Genomic DNA, 20531 nt, shown 5'->3' with positions numbered 1-20531 from the left:
AGGAAATCCAGGAATGGATTGAAGCAAAACAGGGAAATTGAAACAAGAGCGAGATATGCAGCTCCGCAGCCTGGGAAGGACGTGACAACCATGGGGTGATCAGGATTAGGTGAGATTTGTGCATGGATACTTAAACAAGAACTCTGGATATTAGAATGAATGGGGGAAATGCATAGTTGGTTCCCGATGGCCAATCCTGAAGGAAGGCATCCGTCCCAAGAGCTTCCGGATCTGGACGCCAACTGAAGAAATGTGGGAGATGTTGATTGAGGTGAGATGCAAACAGGTCTGTTTGACATGTCCCCAAAGGCAATTGAGTTGATCGAGGATCGAGTCGCCAATCGCTGTAGTCTACTAGGAAGCGGGAGGTTTTGATCTCGTACCCCCTAGTGTGTTGATGTATTGGACTGCGGTAATGTTGTTCATCTTGAGTAGGACACAACAATTTGTTTTGTTTTTGATGAAACTCTTGAGGGCAAAGAATCCCGCTAGAAGTTCTACATAATTGATGTGCATGTGGGATTATGAATGTGACCATTTCCCTCCTGTGGAATTTGCACCACAGCGAGCTCCCCAGCCTATACGGCTGGCGTCTGATTCTATTGTTATATCCGGGAAGGAACTGAAAATAGTTTTCCCATTCCATGATTGAACATGATTCAGCCACCAAAGAAGTTCCTCTTTGGCCTCCATATCTAATGAGAGCTCGTCTGAGTATCCCAAGCCCTCTCTCAGATGTCTCGCCTTTAGACGTTGAATGGCGTGATAATGTAGGGGAGCTGGAAATATGGCTTGGATTGATGCAGAGAGTAGACCCACAATCCTTGACACAGATCTTAGGGAGATTATCTCCTTGTTGAGAATAGATCTGATTTCTTTCCGAATGGTTTTTAATTTCTTTGAGGGTAGACTCAGATTTGCTTCCTGAGAATTGATGATGAACCCTAAGAATTTTACTTCCCTTGAAGGGGTCAACATGGATTTATTCTCATTTATGAGGAAACCCAGGTTTGTCAGTAATGAGATTGTCCAATTCATATGGAGGTGAATGGTATGAAGGTCTTGAGACATGAGAAGGATATCTAGATAGATGATAAGTCTCACTCCTCGACTTCTTAGGAGGGCTGACAGGTTTCAAGATTTTTGTAAAGCACCATGGTGCTGAAGAAAGGCCGAAGGGAAGGCAATTGAATTGCCATTTTTGACCTTCCCATATGAATTGAAGAAAATGTTGATGTGAAGGATGAACTGGAACAGTCAAATAGGCATCTGTCAGGTCTATTTTTATCATCCAATGGTTTTGGATTAATAGTTCTCGTAAGAAATGAATTCCCTCTATTTTGAAATGGTGGTACTGAACAAAATTGTTCAGTTGTTTGAGATTGATGACGGGACGATAGCCGCCATCTTTCTTTTTCACAAGAAAAAGGTTGCTCATAAAACCTGGGGAGGAAAGGGCAACCTGAATGATAGACTGTTTCTGAATTAGGTCGAGAATCTCCAAACGAATGAGATTTTCGTCCGCTAGGGAGAATTTTAGAGAAAAGGGTAGAGACATCTGTATTGGTGTTTTGGAAAAGTCTATTTTGTAGCCGGTGACAGTGTCTAGGACCCATGGGTCTGAGGTTATATAGGTCCAAATATGGGAAAAAAGTGTTAACCTGTCCCCTAAGGTGACTGGTTAAGAATGAACAGGAAGATGGCTTACCTGAATATGGTCTGGATCTGCCTGATCCGCGTTGTCCTCTTGGCTTCCATGATCTTCCCCTTGAGGGGAAGAAAGGGGAGGTATGGTAGGATTCAGAGTGTGGGCGGAATCCTTCTTGAGAAGGGCCTTTAGAGAAGTATTATGAGATGGATGATCGGCTGGGAAAGCGGCCCCTGCCTTTCCTAGCCCTTCCAACCTTAGGGTTGAACACCTTCTTAAGGTTAGATCGGGCCTTGTCTAACTCAGAGAAAACCTTTACGTATTTATTGATTTCTTTAAGAAAGGCTTCTCCGAAGAGGTAACCATCGGCTGATGGCCCTGGTTCTTTATGGGCTATGTTAGTTAGTTGAGGGTCCATTTTCATTAATAAGGACCTGCGTCTTTCACTGGCCAGTGCAGTGCTAACATTTCTAAATAGGCATACAGCCCTTTGTGACGAGCCTCTCAATATATCTGTATTAACTGGGGTTCCAGAATTTGTGGATTCTTCCTCTAGCTCGCAAATTTTTGACAAAGGACCCAAGAGGTCAAGAAGTTTATCCTGGCATGATCTCATGGATCTGTCCAGGCCTTTTTTAGGGTTCTTCCCTGTTTTGCATAGATATTGGACTATAGTGGGATCTATGTCAGGGGTCAAAGCAACTTTTTAAGTAAGTTAGGTCTTGGGCATTCCGCCCGTAATTTGTTGCGAGCAGCCTTATCGAGGGGCTTTCTAAGCCATATCTCTAGGTATTCAGCCAGATGAGATGATGGCACCCATTCTGATGAACGAGGGTGTTTAATATTAATAGGATCAAAATAGGGTTTGCCTTTAGCGTCTAAGGCTATGTCATCGTTAGACTCACCAATTGGTGTAAGGTCAGCCTCATCAGAAAAGGAGTTTGAGGATATTTCCTCTATAGAGGCACCCAACTCTGAGTTAGAATCCGAACTTTCATCAGAAGAGGTTCTGTATGAGTCTGGTTTGGTACATGATCCTTTTTTATTCCGTTTTTCTTCCTCACGGATGGAGGGTTTTTTGTGTGATTTAGACACACTTTTTGTATTGCTGTGGTGTGACAGCAATTCATAATTTGTATCTTGATCTCTATCCTTGTTTTGGGATTTAGTGCGCTTTGTGTGATGGATAGGATTGTCAGAGCAGTGTTTCCTCTTTTCTGAGGCTTTGCCAGGTTTCTTAAAACCTTTAGCCAGGTCTTTGGGTGACTCCTCTGCAGACCAGAAACATTCTGGGGTAGCAGGAGTGTGAAATGACCTTTCCCTAAGAAGGGACACAGATATGGCATCTGCCATAGATTTTGATAGTGTTTCCTGCATGGAGGACATGGCCGTAATAACAACAGAGGAAACAGATTTATTAAGTGACTCAGATAGTTTGTCACTGTCAATAGTATGTGCAGAATGAACAGTGTCACTAGAGGTCTTTTTGCTGATTTCTTTATTGGCGATAATGCTGATAAGGAGCCAAAAAGAAACAGTTTATAACAATAATTGTAAAGTATAGGTAGGTTGTAGAGAAAGCTAGGTAAATAGAAACAAATTGCTAGTATTTGAAGCAAATTGCTACAAGTGAGCCTGTTTGTCTTGCTGAGGTACTGTGAGGAAGATGGGCGGGGACGCAAAGCAGCTGATCACCAGCTGAGTGTAAATTAAGGGCGGGAAAATGAAAAGTGGGGATGCTGCGAGCAATATGGTGTTTGCGAGCAGCAGAAATATCCAAATGGACGCTTCTACCACACTGCGGCCACAAACAAGTAAGGGAGACAAAGTGAAATCAACTCCTAGAAGCTAATATAGAAATGAGAGGTGCGTCCCGCCGATGCCCGTGGCGCCGAGGCACCCGAGGGTGTAAGAGAAATAAATTATAAGAAAATAAAACTTAATATATAAAAATTGGAGAATATAATACAATAATAAATGATATTTAAACAAAGTGAATAAATGTAGGAATAATCAGTATAATATCTCATAAATATACAACAATGAAGGAGAGTAAAGTAATTGTACTTAACTGTCCGAACAGCAACAAAGAAAGAGGAGGAGCTATAAGGTTCAACTGCCACTATACCTGTCTACCAGACCTGATTGGCTAATGGACTACCTATGCATATAGCATGTTTGGTTACACCTACCTGTTCATTTTTTTCTCTAACTAACTTGTATATTACCTTTGCTGCTGTTGAAAGTAAAGAAAGATATATGCATAATAGGAGCCTCCTGTCTGCCATAAAATTGCTAATTTTAGATTCCAAATTGCCTGTGCCCTTTCTTGCTCTTGAAAACATAATATCTGGAAAAGCCATTGCTTCTTTGCTTCAGTATATATTTGTTGGACAGGACTGGATAGTACATGTTGCCTCACTGAAAGGATGCTTCATTTATGGGCCAATAATAGAGCAATTTATTTTTAAATGTACTGCTAATGTAGTTTGATACATTAGATTGTAGATTGATAATTTGTACTCGTGCATTAGCCAGTTGTATGATTTTACAAAGAATCAGAATATTGACTAAATCAATTGTATTGGCATTAGCTAGAGATATGTTTCTGTTTAGGCTTCTGGTTTTATGCTTTGATTCCTGCTGTGTACGTCTTCATGGGATCATTCTCCCACTCAATTAAGGAGGACAGTTTGTTGCGGGTTTTATCCTCAATATGCCATCCCCAGGCCTGGAAAAACGGGACGAGGTTTCTATTCACTGCTCTTGAGAATGTCTCCACCCACAGATTCATCTTCTCATTTTTGTCCTTGCTGACATTCGAGAAAGTTTGATACTCTGAGAAAACACGTTTAAACGGGTCCCAGCCAAAGCCCTCTTGTAACTGAAATAAGACAAAAACAAATGACTTATAATAGAGTCTTCTGTAAATCATGGATTTATGACACCTTAGAACCTACCACCAGGAACAAGCACGGCCACCTGTGATGATGCGAGGGATCCTAATTTATTTTACTCTGAGAACAACAAATATTATGGTGCAGTCCAGGGCCAGACTGGCGATGACTAGGCAGCCATGGCACCTTGGTGCAGTCCAAGGCCAGTGGCTGTCTGATGATGTAAGTGTGGCTGACGGCTGGATATGCGCAGCTGCATGCTATGTTTTTTGCTCATGCAGCCGCTGCATGCAGCACGTGCCCTGCCACTGGTTAAGCATAACAGGTTAGTGTGTGGCTTTTATCGGCCAGCAGCCCACAACGCATTTGCCTGGTGTGCCAGATGGCCAGCCTGGGCCTGATGCAGTCCGTGAAGATATGCTGAAAATTATCTAAATTTGCATAGTAGTAATGTATTCATATGACTGACTATGCTGCAAGTGCGTATAATGTAACATGAGGTTGTACTTAATGCATGCAACATGCATATAACACATCATTTCAAATGACCAAAGAGGCATTTTGGTTTTAGTGGATCTGGTTAGAAGCATGGTTAAAGACCAGTACTCGGGCAGTAAAAGAGTGAATATGGTATTTACACAATTTAATGTATAAATATTCTGCTGTTTCTGTACACATTATTGAGACAACAGGGCTGCAGAACACTCAGGACACACAATATTTTTAATGAGGAATGAGGGCAGGGAGTGGGGAGTGCAGCAATGCCACTCCAGTTTCCCCATAGTGACCTGGAGACCCAGAGAAACGGTCCTTAGTCGAAACCTGGAGAGGTCCCAGGTATTCAGATATGTATCCTAAATGTGGTCTGCTATCTGGCTTCCCTATGTGGTGATCACATAGTGTCAAATACTATCTGTGTAACAACACTCACACTGCACACTTTTACATTGTCTTAATGCTGACTCTTGCTGACAGATACCTGCAGATATGTTTCCAGTGCAGTCCACACATTCCACTGCTGTAAGAGGGCTCCATTTTTCAAATATGTCTTAATTCGATCGTCCCTGTTGTTTGGCTGTAGGCAATTATGAGCTTGATCTCGTGAGATTCCCAGGACGGTCTCATGTACATAAACAGACCATAGGTTACATGTGGCTTCTGTGGTATGTGGGGGGAACTCCCAATAACCTCTCTGCTGATTATGACCAAGCTCATGTATGGCTCCCCATAGGCCTGATTTCTTGATGCTCTTAAGGTCAGTCAATGCCTTTGCAGATTCCATGTGGCACATGATGGGGTACCCAGAATGCATCCAACCTATACCGATAAAAAAACAATACACTCAAACTACAGTCTATTCCAGACACCCAACACAGGAGAGATGGTTAACTTAAGATAGCCCCTACAAAGCTGCTGTGCATCTAAGCATAAACAAAGGGTGCCATAGAACTCAATACACTAGGAATACCCAAGCTTCAAATAAAGATGACAAACTAAATGTCCAAACGGCATTGCCACTGCTCACACAGAAGAAATAATTGTCATGACAACACTGCTTGTGATTGTAATCTATCTTTGAGAATCTAGTAGAAGACATTTGGAAAAATATATTTTGCAGTGCATCTTATATATCTTTGCATTTAGACGTGGTATATAGTGGATTAAATGAGAATTTACCAGCTGAGATCTGTACATCTGCTACAATTCTCTCAGGGCGCAAACACTTTTTAGGAGTCGCTGCAAGCTCAGTTATAGCTTCCATAAAAGTATCCCAAAGGGACAATAGAGATTCTGGGTCATCTAATGAGCGTATTGACTCTGACGGTACTGTCAGTATGATATTTTCCGCAATTAACTCAGCCCATGGAGGTCGGAGATTACGGATGTTTTCTCTCCAGCATGTGAGGTTGGTCTTGCCTGAAAGAAAGAATAGGTTGGACTCTTATATCAACAGGCCAAGGTGACAGGAGGCATTTCATGATGATTCCACAAAACAGAAACCTGTCAGGGACACCAAAAGATATTGTAGCCAACAAAAAATTATATATTTTGCAACAGAGCAGAAGAAAGTTGTTATCAACAAGTCTATACACTATCAATATGTCATGATTCACAAATACATGTATGTATTACTATTTGCTAATCCCCTCTGCATATTTGAGTGTCTCTTAGCTTTTGCAGTTCCCTACTTGAGGATGATGCACTGCTTGGTTTTGTTGGATACTATAATACTCATTGGCATTCATTATTGGATGTTCTGGTATATAACATTGGCTTCTGGTATATAACATTGGCTGAACAAAACTCTAGAAACAAGAATTGTAAAATTAGAAAAATGTATTAAGAGATACAGTATTTAGTATTAAATAACAAAAACAATATTCCCACAACAAATAACACACAAAAAGAAAAATGCATAAAACAACATAACTCAGGAAGTTATAACACAAAATAAGCCAAATGAGTCATCCTCCCCTATAAATTGTTCACCACACAATAATGGAAGGTAATGATATGAGAAGAAACTCAGAACAGTTTTCTCTTGATCTGGCCATTTTCAAGAGAGGAGAAGAACAAGGGGGTCTAAAAAAAGTATATAACTTAGCGTAAACTGTTTTAAAAAGCCATAAACGAGAAGCAGTAATACTAATTGCAATCAACTAGTGACATTAAGGCTTAATCAGTAGAACCAGACTTTTATCACCAAAATAATAGATGCTGTTTATAACCTAATTTGGATTTTTCTGGTTTATATACAATGCAACACATCATAGTTCCGGTTTTACCTTTTATGTATGTTGCGGCTGGTTCTGCTCCATACACTGTAACAGGGATCATTCCCAGCTTGATCTTAGCATTGACAATGATGTACAGGAGTCCACCCCAAACACAAGATATCTTAATCTTCTCACCAAGAACACACATTTTGTTCACGACCACAGGGGCTCGACAAAACTTGTCTGCAGAGCTTAGGTCATCTGTTTGACAGCCAACCTGCACCTAGATAACACCACAATTATTAAGACAAGCACAATGTATTAGGGGGGACTAAAATTTTGCCAAAATAAACTCGTGCTCTATAAACATAAAAATATTTTCCAATAACTAAAAAAAAAGCTCAACTAAATATTTTCAAGACCCTTGGCAAACACAGAACACCATAAACTTCTCAGGCCCTGTCCTTACTTATTGTTTCAACAATAAGTAAGGACAATTTAATGTTACAGGGTACTTTCTATTGATTAATTATCATGCTACAGAACAATTGTTAAAGGAAATTCACTTTAATTCTGTGAAAATACACTGAAAAGAATACAGTGGAGTAATAAAATGATCTTTTCCGGACCACTTTGACTTTTGATGTAAATCTATTGTATTGATCCAAGCTTTAAAGATTGCTACCTACCCTTTGAACGTGATTGCAAATGAAAAATATCTGTAAAACAAATTTTAGCTAGGAATATTTTTTATCTTGTATATCAATATTTTATCTGCCTCCCACCATTATCGTTTCATCTTTGCTTCCATGCTGTCTTAAATCCCTTCCATTATCCAAATTCTAGTCTAATACTAATCTTTTTACCCACAAAGGTTTTTTAACTCCTCGACCCCAGGCTTTTGCAACCTTACTCTCCATCCTCCTCCCATTTCTTTCAAGTCTGTTTCCACTCCAGCTCCAATCCTCCTTTCTAGTCCTACAAGCTTTCATTACACTACATACAAAAACTCAAGATGTTCCTTTCGTCTTCTTCACCATGCATTTATTTATGCTACCATTTAAAAGTCTGGGGTCACTTAGAAATTTCCTTCAGTTTGAAAGAAACATAAATATTGTCCATTAGAAAAAATGGATCAGAAATACATTGTAGACATTGTTCATGTTCTAAATTACTATTGTAGTTGGAAATTTATTTAATGTACTCATAGGCATACAGAGGACCTTTATCAGAAGCCATCACTCCTGTGTTCTGATGGCAGGTTGTGTTCACTAATCTGAATTTAAGTTTAGATGGCTAAATGATCATTAGAAAGCCATTTTACAATTATGTTACACAACTTGAAATGTCCTTGTTTTCCATGAAAACAGCTAAGTGACCCCAAACTTTTGAGCGTTAGTGTATCTGTCTACTTTAACCTCAATAGGAAAAGGTTCTCAATCCTGTCAAGTAGCCCAGGACCCCGCTCTCCTGCTCTCTTGAATGCAGTATGCCAGTTGCAGCTCCATCTGATATTGTTTTGAGTTATTACCTGAAGACCTTGCCCAACAGCTGATGTTGGAAACAAAATAACTGCTGTTTTTCCAGGAGGCAGATAAAGTCCAGTGCTTCTCCATGCATTCTCACCTGATAAAGTATATCAACATTACTACATATGAATGTCTCAAAGTGACACAAAAGAGCTATGTAATGGAAATGTGTGCCAAAACCTCCAAAAGTGAGGAGGACATCTTATAAAAAGTGATTTCAGTGCAAAGTATGAAAATGTTACATATCAGCATAGCAACCAGTTGAATGAACCAATCCAATGGATGCTGTAGTAGTAAAACCACTTTCCAAAGTTTGCACCATAATCGCTTTGAATACATACCACCAACAGAAACTACTTTTTATGCAAATGTAGTAAAATGTTACCTGGATTTGTAGCATCTATATGCACAGTAACTGAGGGTTGATGCTGAAAAGAAAGGTCGTCCAGTGTCTGCTTGTCCTCTAGATTCAGGCAGCAGACATCCTGAGCCAAACAAAGAATTAAAGCCTCTTTAGAGTTACTTGTCACTGGGCGTTCTTTACTAACACAGGGGATCACACTTCCCCGCACAAGACAAGCAAACTTTTCCTGCTGGGAAGAAATGAGAGGGCTGGCTGGCAGCTTCATGAATCTGGAAGCATCTTGTCTGAGCTTCTGCATCCAGGAGCTCAGAGGAGGTTTTATTTCTGCCCCACTTTCTAAGTCCTTCTGCAGTTTGCAAAATGCTTTGGGGAAGTGATAGCAGCTTGCAGCACCCTCAGGGTCTAATGTCTTATAGATACCTTGAGGAACAGTCTTCTCAAGGATGCTAATTCGAAACTTATTCAGAATTTTATTCCCTGGGTAATTGGTAAGTACATTTTGTCCTGACTTTCCATAAGACCAATACCATGCATGGCCGGCAATAAGGAGGCCTCCTCCCTCCGCTACAAACCGCTGGATGCTTGCTGCCTCAGTGTCACTGTATGAATCACAACAATACACACTGAGGCCTGGAACTAAGTTCGATATTTTACAATTGATACCCTCTTGCTTCAGAATTTGAGCAAATTTAGCCTGCTTCTGATGAACGCCAATAATTCCCTTTCTCCCTATGTCCAGCCATGATATAGCATTCAGCATGAATGTTTTTAGCTCTGGTTTAGCTAGGTAACCTTCATGTGTCCCCACAACCACACGTCCTCTTCCATAATATGTAGCAGCAAAAAAACACTGATTGCTGTTGCTCAATCCAACTGGAAATGCCAAAGGTCCATGAAGCAGAAGCTCTGAGGGGACACTTGAACCGCTGATGTCTAACTGGGGCACACCTTGACAAAGATGCTCCAAATCCTGGGAAAAGTTGACACTGTAAGAGAAGACACTCTGGTAATACAGTAATAATTACTCCACAGACTACATGTAAAAAAACAATCCATTAGCCGTACTAAGTGAATGCAGAATAGTAAAAAGGTTTTAAAGACAGCTGGACATTGGTTATAGACAATGAAGTAGAATCACCAGCCTATATTATTTTCTGAGGATGACTTAATAGGGTGTGGGGACATTGGGTACAAAAGTAAAAGCTCTGTTATAACACACAGAACTCTTTGGCTGATCCCACATAGAGACTATGCTGGGAGTATTAATTGACTATTATTAATATTGTTATACAATTACAATACTTAATGGTACCCTAAGAAAATAACTCTACTTACAGTTTTGTGGTACATCCAGCTTACCAAAAAATCAGATTTTTAACCTAATCATAGCAATGGGAGTATATTCTGTGTTAGTGGCCTAAAATAGCTGAAGAGATCACGTCAGGGAGGCATGAAGCACAATCAACCTCACTGATCAAGAGTAGTGGTTTATAGATCATATTCACTCCTTTGTGATTTGTGGTATCTTAGTTTGGTAAATTTTTTAGTTAGTGTGGTCCAGTGTGCAATGACTAGTAGAAAGCTATGCCTTTTCATATACCTACTAAATAAAATATGTAGTCATAACTCTTGTTGTACAGTCTGCAGACTGCTTTTATTAGTTAGAGATATTGGTCCTGGTTTGGGTAATTCAATGTAAAAGAACATGTGAGTTATGGAGATATGGCTGTGTTACGTGACCCCGCAGTAGTGGAGTGGCAGCACTGATGTTGTGTGTGTTTGTCTATATGTATGCACCCTTAGTATATGATGTCAGAGTGAGTATGTGTTACTGAACGGTATGCATGTTAGTGTATGGTGTTAGCATGAATGTGTTACTGTATGTCATTACAGTGAGCATGTAGTAGTGTATAGTGTAAGCATGTGTGAGTGTGTGGTGTTATCATTGGTTATATGTATGTATGTATGTTAGTGTGGATGTTCATTTTCACAATGTCTACATTACACCAGTTGGTAGGTGTGAAAAGTTAAATAATCAAAACTAAATTTAAAACCTAAAGATCGGTAAATGATATTCAAAATCCATAAAGAAGAATGACAATCACTAACAGTAATTATACCTTACAGGTATACAGTAGTAAAAATGAAGAAATGAATGCGCATATACTTACTCTGTGTACAATGGGCTCCACGGTATACTTTCACTAACACTAAATGTTCCTTTCTCTCCATATTTACCAGTAAAGTAAATACCAGACACTGATACTATTTTGTTTCCAGGAAAATTTTGCAAAACATTGTCACTGCTGTAGCTGTTTGCCCAGTGCCAGGCCTCTGCTCCAATTAGCAGACCTCCACCTTCATGCAAAAAGGATATTATCTCCTTAGCTTGATTATCATCATAGCCAGTAGTGCATAGGACTCCAAGACCCTGCATGAGACCAGGAGTTGTTTGCACATTCCATCCTGAAGCAGAGAGATTCTTTGCCAGAGGTTCCAAACTGTTGTGGACTCCAATTACTGCTCCAGGGGATGGACTTAGCCAGGACACTGCATTCTGCAAGAAGCCTGTAAACTGGGGGTTCATCAAATAGGACTCATGAGCCAAAACCACCAGTCTACCCTTCCCATACCGAGATACAGCTATGAGAACATCTTCTGCAGGAGTCACAAGAATAGGAAATGCGGAGTCTCCATTAAGAAGCAATTTGCAGGGTACGCAGTTTCCTGTGAAATCCAGGCATGCGATACCCCGAACCAGTGAACGGTAATCTTCATTAAATGCCATGTTCCCTATTGTTAAGAAACAAAGTCATCAGATGAGTGGAAGGCAGCAGAACAACTGAAACATAGAATCTGACAGCAGATAAGAACCATCTAGTTTTTTCTTGACTCAAAATTCCCTAAACATATTTCAATGAAACACTCAATAGGCAATGGTATAAGTTTACAAAAAAATTTCAGTGTCAGTGTATGTCTTTTACATTTTTTTTATCATCAAAATGATATTTTTAAAATGCCACCCAAATGATTATTGGGAAAAAGCTAAATAGATCAGATCTCTCTCTTTTAAGCACCCTTTTGAGCAGAGTGGCAACATGAAGGTTGATTACCCAATAGAGTAATCTTCCCCCATGTTTTGTGCCAGATGGCTGATGCACCACAATATACCATTGTTCTTCTGGATTAATAACATGTTCTACTAGATGGACTTTATGTAATTTTCCAACTATGTAGTATACTTTAAAATAGCTCTAGTGTTTAAAAAGTTCACATCTCTTATTATTATTTTTATCTTTTATTTATATAGTGCCAACAGTTTACGCAACGCTCAATAAAATACATAAATTCAAGGGATAGGACAAGACAAGAATTGCCAGACTAAGACAATCCGATACATTCGGTGGAGAGAGCCCTGCTCGCAAGCTTACAATCTAGAGGGAATGGGGTGACAAACATAAGGCACAGAGAAAGGGTGAGAGGTAGCGTGGTGGTTGTATCAATGACAAGGAAGTTCTAGCAGCTAAGATGGTATGCTTCTCTGAAGAAGTGAGTTTTGAGATGTTTCTTGAATGTTGGGAGCAGTAGCGTACCTTGCGGGGGGCGGGCGGTCCGCACCGGGTGCCGCTCATCAGGGGGGTGCCAACTTGCCGGCACCCCTCCAGAGACGGACAGCAATGTCCGCCGCTGGAGGAGAAGGCTCACAAGGGAGCGGTATCGGTCTTTAACAGACCTCCGGCTCCCTTGAGTGATTTTAAGCCTGTGGAACCGGCTTAAAATCACTCAAGGGAGACGGAGGTCTGTAGACCTCCGATACCGCTCCCTCGCGATCTGCGCGACAACTGCTGCTGTGCGCCGGGGTTTGTTGTCAGATCCCGGCGCACAACACTGAAGCCGCGCCCACCGCCGTCCGTGCCCTCTGAACCAGGAAGAAGACAGAAGAAGAGGAGCGAAGAGAAAGAAAAGGAGCTGACTGCTGTAAGAAGAAAAGAGGAAAGGTAGGAAATCATTCAGTTAGAGTGACAGTGAGAGTGGATTGGTATGTGTGGATTGGTATGTGTGGAATCTGTGGATTGGTATGTGTGGATTGGTATGTGTGGATTGGTATGTGTGGATTGGTAAGTGTGAAATCTGTGGATTGGTAAATGTGGATTGGTATGTGTGGATTGGTATGTGTGGAATCTGTGGATTGGTATGTGTGGATTGGTATGTGTGGAATCTGTGGATTGGTAAGTGTGGATTGGTATGTGTGGAATCTGTGGATTGGTATGTGTGGAATCTGTGGATTGGTATGTGTGGATTGGTAAATGTGGATTGGTATGTGTGGAATCTGTGGATTGGTATGTGTGGAATCTGGATTTGTAAATGTGTATTGGCAAGTGTGGATTGGTATGTGTGGGATCTGTGGATTGGTATGTGTGGAATCTGTGGATTGGTATGTATGGATTGGCAAATGTGGATTGGTATGTGTGGAATGTGTGGATTGGTAAATGTGGATTGGTAAGTGTGGATTGGTATGTGTGGAATCTGTGGATTGGTATGTGTGGATAGGTATGTGTGGCATCTGGAATGGTAAGTGTGGATTGGTAAGTGTGTGAGAGTGATGGGTGTTATGCTGTACCATTTCCAATGTCTTTTTCATTATATAATTATGCTCTAAAGTACATCATAACTCCCATCACTCTCACACATTTACCAATCCACACTTACCAATCCACACTTACCATGCTGTTCCATACAGTGGCAGAGCTGGGAGACAGAGGCCTTGCACCCCCACCCCAGGACTCCTGAAAGGTAAGTGAACTTCAAAGGGGGGAGAGGGTAGATAGTTAGGGTGGGGTAGATAGGGAGAAGGGAGTGAGATGGGGGGGATAGGGGGTAGATAGGGAGAAGGGAGTGAGAAGGGCTAGATAGGGCAGAAGGGGGTGAGAATGGGTAGATAGGGAGAAAGGAGGGTAGCAAGAATATTGAAATAAAGAGTCAGAATGAGAGAGTGAAAATGAATGGATTAATGTGTGGATGAATTGTGTGAATGAGTGAGAGAATTAATGAATTTGTGAGAATGCATCAATGAATATGTGTAAATAATTTGCGTGAAAGAATAAATTATTGTGTGAATGAAAGTGAATTAGTGAGTGACTGTAAAAGTGGTTGTGTTAATCATAGGTGTATAGTTGATTTGTCAAAAAGGCAAAGATGGTATAAGCAGGGTGTTTATGGGACAAAAATGGCACAGGCAGGGTGTTTATGGGACAAAGATGGCACAGGTAGCGTGTTTATGGGACAAAGATGGCGTACACTCGGCTGTTTGGGAACAATGCTGACTCATACTGGGCTGTTTGGGGGCAAATATGGCACGTCCTATGTGTGTGTAATTTGGGTGCTGGTCAGGTTCTATGGGGGCAATGTGGACGCCGTTTTTTTTGGAGGGTTATTAAAGAAAGCACTATTATATGTTCAGTAAATGTTATTTAAACGTGTTTATTTTACTTATAAGTTATTAATTATTTTTTTCAGTTTTCTTGTTGTTTACAGTTGTTTACATGTTCTTAACATAATTTTGTAGATGTCTTTAGATTTGGGGGGGGGTGCCACTTACAGGATCCGCCCCGGGTGCCAAATACTCTAGGTACGCCCCTGGTTGGGAGGGAGGGTGAATGCTGAAGGTTCCTTGGGAGTAGATTCCAGAGATATAGGGCAACTCGAGTGAAATCTCTTAACTGGACAGAGGCAAAGCTATTGATAAGAATCATTTGGCTCATCTAGTCTAACCAGTTTTCATGATGTAAGGATTCAGACCTTAATCTCTACTTAGTATCATCTCAGGTTCAGGATAGCTTTATTTTTATCATGTGCATTTTTAAATGCCCTTGCTGTATTTGCGTCTACCACTTCTGCTGGGAGGCTGTTCCACTTATATAAATCTCAGTAAAACAAAACTTCCTTACATTACATCTAAGCCACTGAACCTCTAGTTTTAGATTATTGGTATTGTGCTATACCTCCAGTCGTTTGTTAAATGTTTCTTTCACATCTCCCCTTTCTCTTCTTTCCTCCAAGCTATACATATTCAAATTCTTTATCTAAATAAGTAATTATTTGGTGACAACCTGGACATCAATGTGTATTTCACAACAGTATCTTTATGTGGCCATGACAAACATTTTTTCCATTTTCTGTAGTAGTGTTTAGCTGTAATGCAACTAATGTCTGTTTCTGTATGTGTGTTTCTAAACTCTTAGCACACAAGAAGCGAACCATTCATACGCCATATAATAAGTTCATTATGAAGTAAGGCAAGGAAAAGTAACTTTTGGATCAACATCCTTCCTGTTTTAAAAAAGACTGTTTTTGTATCACAATTGACAAAACATCCTTTCAGTGGTATGCGACTTATAATGCCATAAAAAAAAAAATCAGGTTAGCAGAAATGGTAAAAAAAGAAAACGACTGCAAAAGAAAGTAGGGTAAGTCAAAAAGTGGTTTTCATTAAGTTGTAGGGGACCTAATTCAAGTGAATGTAATGAACAAAAAATGTTTACAAACCAGAGAATAAAAACACAACCACGTATTTTGGATGAATCAGGCCGTATAACTTGTAACTTATAACTGATACATGTAACCAAAAAACTTCAGCCCTTGGCACAAGCCCCAGAGCACATACTAACTCAAATCCTATTGCCAACCGCCCTATAAGCCAGCTGGCATAACTTAAAATTCCAGTTCACCCCATTGAATTTATAGGGTAACCATACCCTAATAAAAGCCACGACAAATACATTTTTTTATTATGATTATTTTTTTTAAAACAATAAATATAAAACATAAGGGAGGGTGGGAGGGCGCATTTTCATTAATTCCTCCATCTTCAGCTTACCACTTCGCCACTGCTCACCAGCCTCAAGGACAGTGCAGTATCGGCTCAGCGGTTCGCCAGGTAAGTAATGAGCCCTCATGAGTCCTCTATTTATAGTTAGTTTACTACCTAACTTATACCTGTCCCCACATCTTCATGTCAGCCTGCCCTATGGTTGCAGGCTTTATCAAATACATCAATGGTAAAGTAATGTAAACGGAAAATGACGCACCCCCTAAAAACCTTTTTAAAAAAAGTGAGTATGCTTACTAAAGGTGGCAATCTGAAAGAACTCATTGGTGTATTGTTGTGCGGAAGCTCTGGCACAAAATGGAGGAAGATCACTCTATTGGGTAATCAACCTCCATGGCGTGCCTCTGCTCAATAGAGATCTCTGATCTCCTAAACTGGGCCATGAACACTAGAGGGGATAGCCTTACATAGCACATTGTACTGGTGCCACCTGTCCTCCTGAGAGGAGAACTAGGAAATGGCGTCCTGGAAGGTGCTACCTAAAACCTGTCCCAGATATATCATCACCACTGAAGAAACTGATGGCAGACATCTCACAGATTGGCGGTCGTAATACTAAGTTGGATACATTGAAGATAAAGAGTCTAGACCTTAAGGAGCCTAAACTTCAGTAACTAAAATAGCTTTATTTTAGTTTTGAAGGATTCTTTTGTATCTGGAGATGGGGGAAATCAAATGTGATGTCACTAAATCAGAACTTTATGTCATGTCTCCACAGAAGGATTTAGAAAAATAAGAGAGGGTAATTAAATGGCAGATGTGTTTTGTTTGTTCACCAGATTACACAACGTTGTACAACAAAAGAGACATTCCAAGAAAGAGGTTCTACTCTACGGACAGGTTTTACAATGTAGTAATTGTTAAAATATTTTCAGACTTTCACCCAACCTCAACTGAACCAATGCTTCTTCAGCTGTTAATAATAATACAAAATAAAACGCTACATAATTTGATACAAATGCACTTTTTTACCAATAATTTATCTTGTTTAACCGTAACCGTCTTGTTAAATATTTGAGTAACGAGGCATGAGTACACACTTTGCATGCATAAAACCACGTATATACTGGGTTTACAGTCCAATAAATGTACATTGAACCCCTATAACACAAAAGTACTGATCATAACTTTGAGATAACCCACTCTCTAAGTTTCTACTCGTTACTCACAGGTTGCATTGCTGGCTCTGACGGTTGCTTACCTATGTTATAAAATCAAACACCTGTAAATGAAAACAGGATACATACAGGATACATACGTGTAATGCCAAAGACGAGATGAGATTGAACTGCAACGACAGCTGTACAACCCACAGTATTTATGCAGGGAAGGGGTGTGGCACTGACAGCTCATAAAGTAGTTGCGTCCGTGCTGGAGTAGGCAGTACTGTGGGATGTGGTAGGGGAGGGAAGAGAATAGCAAGATATGGAGAGAGGAAGGACAGAGTATGCGAGATTGCTGGAAAGGGCCCTTATACTATCTAAAATAAGAAAGCAATGAGGTTTAAATTCAGATTAAAGCGGATCTGTCACCATGACAGCTTTTCACATAAGGGAATTAATTCACTAATAGTATCTTATGGCTTGTACTGTTTGCTTATCAGTCACTGTTTTGGAAAAACAAATTATTGAAAATTTACCTTGAAACTGAGGTTGGCAGCAGCCAATTAATAATTTCCTGTCCGAATATACCTTATCTGCCTTTTCCTCACCCTTCCATTTAAATATGGAATATATAAATGAACCTGAGGCTAAAATGGTATGTTATACCTTAACGTGTATACCTTAACGTGTAGACACCGGAAAAGCAAAGGGGGACATATATAAGAGAACTTTCAATATGCAAGTACTCGTGTTAAACAGTAAGAGTATGTAAGATTAGCAGTTAAAAGCGGGTTAAAGATAAAGTAAGTACATAATACTTGCATACATAATGCTTTAATTAAAATAAATGGGCAAGATGGTGGGAGTTCCCCTTTAAATCCCATAATTATAGCAAAAGAAATAGAAAGATAAAAAGGTACATAAGTGTGGCATTCGTTTTGTATCCCTGGTGTTTCTGCCTGTAAGTGGAGGGGTGATAGGAGTTGCAGTTCATAAACCCCCTTTTTTTAAAAATACATGTATTATACAGCCATAAGTCTTACGGTTGTAGAAGCGCTAGATGTACACAGGCTGCTAGTCACCCAGTGCTACTGACAAACAAGCTGTTGGGAAGCAACCGTTTGGTAAGTAATAGCACTGTTCTTCAACTATTGCTCTTTTGGCTTTTTTTTCAGTAATTTTTTTTTATTGGTTTTACAAAAAAAAAAGAGAACATAGATCAGCCATTAACACTAAATGACAGAGCCGGCCTTAGGTGTTCCGGCGCCCTGTGCGAACTACTCCTCTGGGGCCCCCCCTCACTTCCCCCCCTCTGCCCCTTCAAACTACCCCCCCTGCCCCTTCAAACTACCCCCCGCCCCTTCAAACTACCCCCCTATGCCCCTTCAAACTACCCCCCTATGCCCCTTCAAACTACTCCCCTCTGCCCCTTCAAACTACTCCCCTCTCTGCCCCTTCAAACTACCCCCTCTCTGCCCCTTCAAACTACCCCCCCTCTGCCCCTTCAAACTACCCCCCTCTGCCCCTTCAAACTACCCCCCCCTCTGCCCCTTCAAACTACCCCCCCTCTGCCCCTTCAAACTACCCCCCCCTGCCCCTTCAAACTACCCCCCCTCTGCCCCTTCAAACTACCCCCCTCTGCCCCTTCAAACTACCCCCCCTCTGCCTCTTCCTTCAAACTACCCCCCCTCTGCCTCTTCCTTCAAACTATCCCCCCTCTGCCTCTTCCTTCAAACTATCCCCCCCACGGAGAGTAAGGGGCGTCGAGCGGTTGCTGAGAACTTCACGAGCAACCGCTCGGCGCCCCTGCCCGGGACAAAAATGAAAACATTGTTGGTTTTTTTAACTTTATTTAGCATCCTCCATGTTAAATAAAGTTAAAAAAAACTTTATTTAACATGGAGGTTGTTAAATAAAGTTAAAAAAAACCAACAATGTTTTCATTTAGGTGCAGGGGGGGGGGGGCGGCGGCAGCAGCAGCAGCGGCGGAGGACCCCGCGGCGGCGGCGGCAGCGGAGGACCCCGTGGCGGCTGCGGAGGAGGACCCCGCGGCGGCGGCAGCAGCGGCGGCGGGGGAGGACCCGGCGGCGGCAGCGGCGCCCCCTGGAGTGTGGCGCCCTGTGCGGTCGCACAGGTCGCACACCCCAAAGGCCGGCCCTGCTAAATGATGCCTTCACTTGGAGGCCAAACAACAATATTCAGTATTGAGTTATGTAATGTTAAACATCCTCTCCCCGTTCACCATATACAGTTATTTGTTTCAATACCTTTCTCACTCCCCACTTGCGCTCACCTCTCTCATATTCAACGCATCTCCTGGCTTTTCTATTTGTAACTCCTCCTAGCTGTACATAGTATATCTGCTCCTGTGACTGCAGGCAACTTGGAGCCTTGCCTTTTCCATTATGTCCAGGGACAGATTACAGCCCCCAGGCCGCCCGAAATCTAATCTAAACGGCCGCTAGGTGCTGATGCCGCCGGCCGGCGCTACTTTCATACTTTTTTTCAAAATTTAATATGGCAAGCCGGATCGGCTTTTAAATGAAAAAAAAAATAGTATTATGCAGCGCCGGCCGGCGGCATCAGCACCCAGCGGCCGTATGCGATGGCCGCCAAGTGATGGGAGCTAGTGATGTCCGGATCATGAACGAATCGTTCATTTGATCCGGTTCTTTTTAGTGATCCGGATGAATCGGTTCACTAGACTGAACGATTCTTTTGTAGCGGTTCAGTCTGTGAATCATGCAGCTGTAACCTGATCCTAGAGCTGTGAGTCATCTGCAGAGCACTCAGACACAGACTCTGGGGTCAGGTTACAGCTCATTAATTCACACAGGAACGATGACTCATAGAGTCAGAGAGTCGTTCAAAGAGTCGAATGAACCGAAGAGTCGAATGAACCGAAGAGTCGAATGAACCGAAGAGTCGAATGATCCGAATCTTACAGGGATCCGGATCTTACAAGGATCCGAATCTTATAGATTCGAATCATTCAGAGAATATTACTGATACCATACTTTTATAAATAAATACATTAATAATGTTCACACTGCCCCCAGGATTTAGATTCCCCTGAGTTTGCCCCCATTTACCTATAACTGCACCTACAGTTAACTTCATTAAATTAATTAAATTAACCCTCAGTCATCAGCATAAAATTAACCCTTATACCCCATCAACCATAACTGCCCCTGAAATTAACCGTAAAGATCCCATTAACCATAACGGCCCCTGAAATTAACCCTAAAGACCCCATTAACCATAACGGGCCCCTGAAATTAACCCTAAATACTCCATTAACCATAACTGCCCCTAAATTAATTGCATATACTCCAGATAAATTACCTAATAAATTGGAATGGTTGATGGGGTCTTTAGTGTTAA

At 41.2% G+C, this 20531-nt stretch overlaps 1 protein-coding gene across 2 annotated transcripts; it reads right to left on the bottom strand.

Annotated features, from left to right (window-relative positions):
- Positions 1 to 4123: 4123 nt before the first annotated feature.
- LOC128491076 (TRPM8 channel-associated factor homolog) lies at positions 4124 to 17377 on the bottom strand. 2 transcript variants are annotated; one of them, XM_053463245.1, is made up of 8 exons: positions 17303 to 17377; positions 11327 to 11948; positions 9177 to 10141; positions 8794 to 8888; positions 7332 to 7545; positions 6223 to 6462; positions 5525 to 5862; positions 4124 to 4532 (listed from the first exon to the last, which is right to left on the bottom strand). In XM_053463245.1, the coding sequence occupies exons 2-8, from the start codon at positions 11941 to 11943 to the stop codon at positions 4275 to 4277; spliced, it is 2727 nt and encodes a 908-aa protein (XP_053319220.1). In that variant the 5' UTR covers positions 11944 to 11948; positions 17303 to 17377; the 3' UTR covers positions 4124 to 4274. The 2 variants fall into 2 exon arrangements, with proteins under 2 accessions (XP_053319220.1, XP_053319221.1); XM_053463246.1 differs by having other exon boundaries at positions 17292 to 17358.
- Between the last annotated feature and the right edge of the window lie 3154 nt (positions 17378 to 20531).

Source organism: Spea bombifrons, chromosome 4 (genome assembly GCF_027358695.1).
Source record: "Spea bombifrons isolate aSpeBom1 chromosome 4, aSpeBom1.2.pri, whole genome shotgun sequence".
NCBI lineage: Eukaryota > Metazoa > Chordata > Amphibia > Anura > Pelobatidae > Spea > Spea bombifrons.
Note: the sequence above shows the minus strand (reverse complement) of the source record. Positions and strands in the feature narration are given on the sequence as shown.